The sequence below is a fragment of the Wasmannia auropunctata genome, unplaced genomic scaffold, assembly GCF_000956235.1.
Source record: "Wasmannia auropunctata unplaced genomic scaffold, wasmannia.A_1.0 LD335985.1, whole genome shotgun sequence".
Lineage (NCBI taxonomy): Eukaryota > Metazoa > Arthropoda > Insecta > Hymenoptera > Formicidae > Wasmannia > Wasmannia auropunctata.
In genome coordinates this window covers 1,410,424-1,420,991 of record NW_012026905.1, presented here as the reverse complement: position 1 = coordinate 1,420,991, position 10,568 = coordinate 1,410,424, and the positions used below count along the sequence as shown (strand labels likewise).

Sequence of the window (10,568 nt, the reverse complement as noted above, 5' to 3'; positions counted from 1 at the left end):
ACGTTACGTCACTATTATGATTAATTGTAATCGGATTGACTTTCCAATGATAATTGTTAACGTGTTCTATTTCTTTTTCTTTAACCGTTTCATATCGATCTTCTCGGCGTGCTTTAACGGGAAGCAAGAAAAATTGAAGGTAAGTTAAAAAATCAATTATTTATTGATCCAACTTTGTTTAAGTACTTTATTTAAAATTTTAGATTCAAAGAAAGCTGATTCTAAGCAAAGCTTGATCGGGAATCTTTTTCACCGTTTTTTATGTGCGAAAGTCTAGAATGAAAAGTTTTTAATACGGACAAATTTTTTTCAGGATTTTCATACAATTTTCTGTGTATTATCTGCCATCTGCACAACACACTCAAAATGCATTTTTCGATTTGCATATTTAATTACCGAACGATGATCCGAAGTGACGTTTTTCTAGCGATGAGTGCTGATGAGGCATTGCGTGTTCTTTTCGCTGTCTTAATATTGTCTCAATACTAAAGTACTTTTTTAAATAGTACAATTTGGAAATTTAAATTTTGCTTCAATGAAAACATGATTTTTTTAAGGTAATTTTTACTTTATAATGTATTTACTATTTCATCATTGTCAATTGTATTTGTAAGATATCAAAACCTTCCAGAATTTTATTATTTAAAGATATCTCATTGTCAATATCTTTAAATAATGAGATTCTTGCGGCAACGAGATAACAAAGGTGCAAATGCTGCTCTGGCTATTAATAATACATATTATAAACGGTATCCAAGTCGGATGCGTATAGCATGAAAAAGTCGACCGTAGATTTTCAAAATTTTATAACTATAATTTTGAAGACTAAGAATTTAGACATCTTAATCTTTTGTACTGTGTAAATAATTAACGAAGGCTTGCGATTGAAAAAACATTCAGGGAAAAACTGGAAAATAAATCGATCAATTACGACAATTTTTACATAATATGATATTATTAATATCTATTAAGAGATATTGGAAAGGCATGATATTTAAATAAAAATCGGCACGTCAAAATATTTTTTTATGTCGAATGTGTTCCAATTAATTTTTTCTAATAATTATTTCTGATATAATAATGTGAGAAAAAAATTTTCTTAAACTTACTTTTTCGTTTCATCTGCACGCCGAAAACTGATTGCTGAAACTGCCTCCATGTCGCGTAATTACGTAGAAAAAAAATAAATAAACTTATTGTCAGATGTGTTTTAAATGAGGACGTAGTGATTGCGCGCGGCGCGTTGGATTCAATTAAGTCGTGGACACGAGATTCGGCGGATTATCGGACGTCTCGCTGCCACTGCTGCTGTAACGCGGCTGATCCTTCAAGGACGAGTCGGCGACGACGGGGTTGCCGGAGGCGCAGGAGTGGTTGGTCGCCGACCCATAGGTGTCTTTGTACAGGCAGAGGCCGCAGAATCCTGTCGCGTTGTAAAGCGGCAGATTCACCAGGCCGTTCGATACTGCGAAGTTTCTGCAGCAAACCACAAAGTTTCTGTAAAATCACCGAAGATGAAACTGTTTCCTGAAAATTTTTCTGACGAATGGCAATCGCGAACGTCGGGGATACTTAAGGTATACTTTCCAACTGTGTAAAAATTGTTTTCGCCTGTAAAAAAAATTACTTCAAAGAGATCGTAAAAAGAGAGCAATCAACGCGATCGGCGTTCCCATTTGCCTGAAGTAAACGCTTTTATCCGGCGAAACATTAGGGAGGAACGAAATGATCGTTACTTAAACTGCGGATCGCGTGTCGGCGGCCCTCTCCACTCGTTCACGGTCTAAATACCTGGCCGGTTATTAAATAAAGACTATTATACGATGTTCCGTCGTTGAGATCTCAGCCATTTAGAACATAATTGAGCTTTTTTCACAAAATTTTTTAATTCAACATGTAATATTTTGTACTACTGAGAATTTAGGAAGAAGAAAATGCTCGTGACTGAAGAATGTTAAGAGAATGGATTGGTTTAGACATGCAGACATTACCTAGAGTAGCACAGGATAAGGAAAAATTTGCCGGAATTATAATAGACAGCATCTAAAGAAGAAGATCCAATATGAAGGTAACAGTATTTGACAATGAAAAAAATGATATATAAATAATATAATTCTGTTCGATAAAATCGAGAAATCTTTTACGGTACGATAATTTATTAATACAACTTCCTAAAGTTCCTAATTTTCAACATTTAAATATTAAAAAACAATTTTAATTTTTAATATTTTAATATTGTTTTTCAACATTTAAGTGTTGATGATAAGAAAGTAATATATATTCTCAATGTTCAAGTAAATAAACGACTGATTGTGAGCCTGAAATGAAGAGTTTATCGAAAAATTCCACTTAAAAACTGATCGGAAAATAAACTTCTGTCCACTCACTTTTCAGACTCCCCCCTCTCCTCCTCCTCCCTCCCGGAAATGTCAAAATCTTAACGTTTTCGGAGCAAATTGAGATTGCGGAGATCAGGACGTTTACGCGTCCGTGAACGCGCGAGGGTTGCGACAAGTGGATGAGAAAATCCCGCGGTTAACACGGGGGATGCATTTATCCGTCGTTTATCCGGTTTATCGAGCGTCAGGTGCATATCGACTGAATAACACCGGGGCCACTCGCGCCGGGAGGTGGCAAGGGTGGCAAAGGAATGGGGGTTAGAGAGGAGGAGGAAGAGGGGGTGACGAGATTCGGCGGACCCCGAGCGTGCGACGCTCGACTGCCGCGGCGACGGTTCGACCGGGAGTTTGATACGCCGATGCGATACGCCGCTAAATAGCCTTAAGTGGGATTACGTCTCTCGCTATTGTGATCTACGGAGGAAGGAGGAGCTCATACAAATTTCGGCCTTTGTGCGGCACCGGGGCGTTCTCTCGGCGCCTCGCCTCGCATTACGAGGAGGGTGCCGCGTGTATATTCATCGGGCAACGCGTCTCTCCTCCGGACCGTGCCGGCCGTGTTTCTCCGGAATAATTGTGCTCGCGATGGGAATCCGGAACTTGATTTCAGGTGAAGGTTGATGGTTTCTCGCGATTTCGGATACTTAGAGAGACGGCGTGTTTCGTCGTCGCGCGTGAGAATTTCGAAAATTGGAGTATTCGCGGTAAAAAGTTCTGGATAACTTGAGAATAATTTTATATTTAAATTATAGAAGATGAAAAAAAAGAGAGAGAGAGAGAGGAAAGAAGAATAGTTTATATAGAAGATACATCTCTTAGAATTGACGGTACAATCAAAAGGGAGATGATTTCTCATGCAAAGATAAATCGAAAATAAAAATCCTTTCATATCTTATTTTCAAAAATAATTAATTTAGAAATAGAGAAATTAATACTTGAGAAAATTAATATTTCTAAAGACTTTAGTATCCGTTTGTCTCGTCAGCGGTTTTTAAAATATTTATTCAGAATTCATGAAAAAAATACAATATTCTATTCAGAAAATAGAAGAATCTTAATTTACGCATAACTTCTTTAAATCCATTTTAGATGATCTGTAATCTACGTTGAAATTTAGAGTAAAATTTTATTTATAATTTTACATTTCATGTATTTATGTATGTACATGTACATATAAATGTATTTCTTCAAATATTTTTTTGTATTTATACTCGTACATAAAATTATAAATTTCGTCACGATTTATAATTCATTTAAAGTGGATTCGTTTAGTAGCTCAAATTATTTTAAATTGTTTTATCGATCTACTTATACATGTATTACTATAGCTGCTATCACCAAATTCGATAACACAAAGTCCTTCGTCTACAAGAAACATATAAATTCCTGTTTAATTTGTTTGATTTAATTTAATTTCTATTTCTTATTAATTTTTAAAATCATTTTTCTCGAAAATAACGCCTTGTAAAAAAACTCTATTTTACGTTTTCGATTTATTTCTTTCAAAATTTTTCTTGTAACTAAGTTTTTAATTAAATTCTAATAAACTTCTAAAATAAAACGCATATAGGAAAATTATCCGATTATAATTTTGTGTTTCACTTCATTTGCCGAAGTTGGGAAACGTAAAATTCTAACAACAGCTGATGAAACTAACGGCCGCGCGTTAATAGCCACATTGAAAGCACGATACATCACGCTGACAAGATAACAAATCGACTGGATGCATCGTGCGTGGGATGCAAGGATGTATGTGGGATGTATGCGAAAATTGCCATATGTTCCATATGGCCCTCTTATTTTTCCCATGTCAGTTTCGACGAAGAGAAATTAGAATAGCGTGGCTTTAAGTAGCTTTGAGAAATAATAAGCGGCAAATAGAGTTGTAAGAAAGAATGTCCTCCTGGAAAATTAATTTCAATGCGTTTCCTTAACATTCAAAATCTTGGAAATTCATGCGTTTGTGAAATATATTAGAAAGAAATAAAATAATTCTTAGAAGCTGGAAGGGAGTGATACACGAATATACATGCATGTAGAAATTAGCGCGCTTTGAATATGTACATATGAAAAAAATCGAATTTTTGAGCGAAATGTGGTGTTCATGAGGAAATCCAAAGATACAAGATTATATTTTAGTCTAGATAAGAGAAAAATGTTTACACAGAACAAAATGTAATGAGACTGTGAGTGAACGAGTACCGATATTGCTGGTCTAATTGCGCCTTTTCGATTCTTTTGTCCTTGGCGCGCCTGTTCTGGAACCAGATTTTGATTTGCGTCTCGGTAAGTCTCAAGGAAGTTGCGAGCTCGAATCTGCGTCCCCTCGAGATGTACTCTCCCCGCCGATACTCGACTTCCAGCCTCAGTGTCTGCTCGCCACTAAATGTCGTCCTTTGTCTTCGCGGCCGGCCCTCTTTTCTTCTTCTGCGCGCCACTACGAAGAAGAAAGAAATACAAATCTCCAGGGCTGCGTTCGGAAATGTCATTCGAGTGTCCCGCAAGTATCATTTCATTCTTGTTCAAAATTCGATAAACAGGAAGGATAAAATGATACCACTCGGGCACTCGGGTGATGTTTCCAAACACAGCTCAGAAGGGGCAAAAATCCAACTTAATATATTCAAAATTTGCTTAACATTTCGTGCGTATAATGAACAACAAGATATTCTTTCATTTCTACGGTTCCGATTTAAAATGTAAACATTTGGTGGTAAACTATTTCTGATGTTCTTAATTTCTAAAGTCGACTAAAAGACTTGGAAAAGTATTTTTAATATTAACATTGAATAGCAATATATATAATGAAATAGAATTGAGAGGTGAAATAGAAAGATATCTTGTTATTTTGAATTGTACAAATTTAATAATTTCATCAGCGTAAAACAATTAGATACGACCATATGACAAAATTATCTCAGGCTTCTTCTAAACATATCAATTAATTTATGAAAACAAGCAACAAATGCAATAACAATAATAGTATTAATTAGGTCTCTTTTAATAATTTAAAAATTGGACACATGTGTATATCACAGTTTGTCTTCTTAATACTTCAATTTAATTCTGATCTTTGTTTTAGAGCATACTTGATGGGATTCGTGAAATAAATCTGGCCGTGCATCTGTAATTTCATCTTCGTTACGTGAGATAGAATAATTAGGCTGCACTGGTAAAAGAGATATCGGAAATTGAGGCTTCCCCCAAGGCTTCGTACAATCTGATGCAAAGCGGACATGGGATACTAATTGCTCCTTGAACCTTATAACCGCTTATAGCAGTTCAATAGATTCGGAAAGAGTTGCATAGCTTTTAAAAAAATGCACAGTACGGAAGTTTTTTTTTATAGATATCAATGCGAGAATGAGCTAAATAGAAGAATCTTTGTGGACAAACATCAAGTGAAAGTCTCTGTACATTTTTTCTAGAATTCTTCACATAAAGATGTTTCTCAGCATTTGTAAAATGTTCGAATTTGTATGAAAAAATCTTGTGAGAAATTTCTTAAAAAATTATAAAATTATATAATTAGAAAAATTCTCAAATTTGTAAAGAAATTCTAAAAAATTATATGACAAAGTCTAAGAAAAATTTTCACCCGGAAAAAAATGGACATACAACGGATTCACTTCCGCATAACGTTAGTCAATGATGTGCTGTAGCACCTGTTAAGCAAGTACATACCTCCGCGACGCATCTCTCTCGACGCTCGGAAATTGGGATCGCGAGAGGGGGGGGGGATAAAATCGGGATATGTCACATATCGGACGGGTATAGATATTCTTCCGACGATGCGCGACTTACAAACACACCTGGCGTGTATTTTCCGGCGAGCCGAATTGGTGGCTTGTGAGGCTTAAGGGGGCTTCCCGGGAAGAGGAGGAGGAGGAGAAGAGAAGAGTGCCTGGGGGTTTTTCAGTAGGAATACTCGGCACGGCGGTGTATTTCTCGCATTGAGGAGCGGCCAACTGCGTCCCGTAATCTCATCACAATATCGCGACGAAGTGTCGAAGCGGGATAAAACCGTCCGCACGCGCGTGTGTGCGCGCCGCTCGCGCGCACGGGCTTGTCCTCCCGCAATGTTTTTTCTGTCGTCGACTCGCTCCGCGTCAAACTTTCCAGATGAAGAGTGAAATTCGTTAATTCTCCTCCCTGCTCCTCCATCCCCTCCGCCACTGTCACAATATTCTCCGATCCTCTACTAGGATATCTCGGAAACCCGAGTTTGTATTAAAAAAAAAAAAATCCATTGAGAATGATATCCGCTCGAAACGCTCCAGCTCCTCACGCCGCACTTGTCCTGTTCTGAAAATCCGGTATTTTGACTGTGAAGGGTGTTCGATCGAAACGCTCCTGTTTTACAGTTGACGTATCTACTGTTCTGTAACGTTCTGGAACGAGTGGATTTCCGAAACGATTGGAAAATTTAAAAAATTTTCGACACGTCGCGATTAATCGAATATCAAGACGAGATCGTTCTGGGATTCTGAAATTGAGTTTTTCTAGAATTTTTTTAGTTTCGTGAAGCTAAACAATATCATCGGCCGTTTAAAAACGATCATTTACCAGATGTGTTCTTAGATAAACGAAACATATCATTTTCAACATTTCCAATGTTTCAGAAAAAAATAATTATTTTTGCCCTTGTATGTGTGAAAAAGCTATTTATACTTTAATATCAAATCCTACTCTTGCTTTACATATATTTTATTCTAAATACTTTATTTAAAAATTTCTGTGTAAGATAATTAATAAAAAATTTCCTCTTTTTGTCTATTCTTGAGAAGCTGAGAAAAAATATAAGTGAAACAAAATTATTATTTTTTTTTTTTTAGAAAGAAAGAGTCGGACCGCGGAAAAACGGTGGAAATTAAATTTCAGAAGCATCTGAATTGATTTTCTCCTAAAATAATTCCTGTGTGGAACTGTGCTATTGTTGCTGCGACAGAAGAGTGCCTCAATATCCTCTCTCTGGACGGTGGCCGTGTTCGCCGGGCGTCACGTAATACGACATCACAAAATCTGCTTACTGATTCGCGAATACTCGAACGCAAAGATGCCTTTCGATCCTAAGCTTACGAGAGGAGGAGAAGGGGGATAGAAAATAGAAGAGGAGAATGGAAAGAGAGAGAGAGAGAGAGAGAGAAAGTGTGCTTTTGGAAACACGTTATGCAGTCACCTGCATTTCCATGTAGGTACTTCATGCAACCAGCGTGATAATTCTATCACGCTAGTTGCATCTTGTTTCTTGGCCAAAAATATTATACATTCCGATGGTACCACATGGAATGTTATATAAAATCCGTGTTAAAATTTCGGGATCTTAATATATATACTGTAATTTTGAATTAAAAATATTTTGAATATTCAATTGGCAACTGTTACAGCGCTAAGATCTTAGTAGATATTCATAGAATGTCTAACAACTTGTCTAATTATCCGTTTTGCTCGTAGATTTTAACGTAAAGTACTTTGCAATGGGGCCAATTTATTCAAGTATTTAAAAGAAGATTCTTTAAACGATTGTAATATCCTAATATTTCCAAATATTCAAAAATTTCAGAGTAACAACGTAAATTAGTTAATCAACTGTTTGACAGCCAAATTAAATTACTCGGTAAAAATAGATCAACCTTTTATCGAGGCTAATTTCATTATGTCGCGTTAATAAATTTAAATTTATTACTGAAGTCAATTTGATAAATTAACTTAATCAAAATTGATTCAATAAAAGTCGACTGATTGTGTCAATTAATTATAGGATTCTTCCAGAGCGGCGGAAGTCACGCGCGCGTGTCACGTTAACCAATTGCGGAAAGCTGAAATCTGCGATGCGGAAGTAAACGGGAGCTTACGGAAGGCTGAGAATCCTTGGAAGTGGTGCTCGGCCATGGACTGATGGTTCGGCAGAACGTGAAGATGCGGCGGCAGCGTGGGCGGATGCGCGAGCTGCGTCAGATGAAAGGTTTGGCCGGGCCCGCGCGGCAGGAAACCATGCAGGAAAGGCAGTCTTACACCTGTGAGCATGGAATCCTTCTTCGTTTCCTTGCTCTCGAATATTTTACTACTCGCGACGTCATTTGGCACTTTTTCGAGGTCCTTGGAGTGTGGCACCTTGCGAAAGTAGAACGTGACAGTTTAATCCTTATGTCGATTAAGTTTAGCTTTTCTGATGGTGAACAAAAATTCTCTATATCTCGCAATATTTTTAAGAATCTTTCATAGTTTTAACTTGCGGAGATTTCTGAAAAAAATATCTTAAACTTCACTTATTGTTGTTTATCTTAAACTTCTTCAGATTTCATAAAAATTTTCTTCGGAAATTATAGAATGAGAAATCTGAGAAATCTTGGGATATTTCAAAATTTATATAGAAAAAAGAGAATTCCGGAAAAAAAACTTTCTCAACGCTTTTAAGAAATGTTCCAATTCGTATAAAAAAATCTAAGAAATTTTCTAAAATGTTATAAAATTGTGCAGAAATTTTGAAAAATTCTGAAATTGATATAAAAATTATATAAAGAATTTTAAGAAAAATTTCCATCAGGATTAACTTAACTTCAGAGTCAATCTCTCAGACTTTCAGAAACTTTTTAGAAACTCGAGAGAAATCAATCGTAGAATTGAAATATAATAATTGAGATACAGATTTATTTTCGCTGTTTCTTAAAACACCCGCGTAAGGCTAATGTCGCATTTTTATCCTACAATTATTTAGTCATTAACTGATTAATATACAGAGAATTAGAATCTCTATTTTTTTTTGTACTCACAGGCAACATTTTGTGTGATTCGGGCGAATCGGGAAGCGCGTGTGATGCTTTCTCCGTGATCTCTGGCGAAGAATCCAGACTCTCCCTCGCGTGGTCCTCATCCTCGTCATCCTCCGTTTTCTTCGTCGCCTCCAAATGGCCGTAGAGCCGCGCGAAGAAACGTCGCGGCGATGACGGCCTTCTCGCGGTCTTCTTCGCGGACATTTAACGAGTTTATAATCTGTAGAGTCGACGGTTCATACGAAAGAACTCCCGAATATTTCCGCCAAGTAGAGCAGGATGATCTAGAGAGAGTCTCTCTCTCTTTCTCCTTAAGGGTGGAATTTTATCCACGTAAACAAGGCTAAATTTGACAGATTTTTTTTTTCGACTGAAGAATCTCGGTAGAGTTCATCGAAATATTTGTTTCCAGGGTGAACAAACGAATCGCAAGTTCTCAGACACAAAACATCTTTTTTTTTTTTAACAAAGATTCAGGACTTTCTCGCGTCTAAGTACCGTCAGATTTAAACTTGTAGGAAACGTTCGATCAGCGGTTCTGAGATCTCGACGCATCCAAGGCATATCCGTAACCAGAAAACTTGAAATTGTCCCCGTTTTCTAAGAACGCGAAGTTCCACAGTTTTACAAACCAAAATTCCCAACTGTTTCCGAGAGTTTTAATTATCTTTCCGATTATCTTTCGCAATTCACTTTTCTCTTATTCTCTTTCTTCTTTTTATTCAACCGATCGAAATTCGTTCTTCACTCGACGTTGTCATGTGATTCGAAAAAAAATAAGTAAATAACTCCCGGTATTAATAACTTCACAGAAATACAATTTTCTGTCCGGTCATAACTGAATGAAGCTATCCCTATATGGGATTTCCAGCGATTTGAAGAATTCGCACTGTGCCCTCGCGGGGCCGAGGATCGGATCGGCGAGCGGCAGTAAGATATCCCGCAAGAGAGCCCCGGAGGAACGTCAGTTTCTGCGGGGTGGCACGCGCGTCTGAATCACCTGGCCGTCCTCCATTCTCTCACCTCGTGCCGACTCTGCGAGGCGAAGGACTGGCGGACGGGCGGGGGAGGGAGGTAGGGAGACATACCTCCCTTCCACATCCGGAGATATCACTCCACCCTCGGCCACCCTCCCGTGCGGCGCTGCACCGCCCCTATGCGAAATCGCACGTGCGGCCGCATTTGTACGGCCGAAAGTTTCGCTTCCTGCAGTGTGGACGGATAAACACGCGATACCCCCTTAGGATATCTCCCCCTGCCCCTCCCCGATTTGATCGTTCCGGTCTCCGATTTCCTTCGTGCGTCGCGTGAGCGTTTGTAAGAACGTCCGAGGTGCGAAGATTACGAAAATACGATCGATCTATAATGAATCGTCCGTAAAAAAAAATTCCTTGAC

The 10,568-nt window shown here is 37.8% G+C and overlaps 1 protein-coding gene across 1 annotated transcript; it reads right to left on the bottom strand.

The window, feature by feature from the left end:
* Positions 1-1,057: 1,057 nt before the first annotated feature.
* On the bottom strand, positions 1,058-10,170 carry LOC105454480 (homeobox protein rough). The gene is made up of 4 exons (XM_011697099.1): positions 9,173-10,170; positions 8,255-8,513; positions 4,602-4,836; positions 1,058-1,476 (listed from the first exon to the last, which is right to left on the bottom strand). The coding sequence occupies exons 1-4, from the start codon at positions 9,374-9,376 to the stop codon at positions 1,254-1,256; spliced, it is 921 nt and encodes a 306-aa protein (XP_011695401.1). The 5' UTR covers positions 9,377-10,170; the 3' UTR covers positions 1,058-1,253.
* Positions 10,171-10,568: the final 398 nt, after the last annotated feature.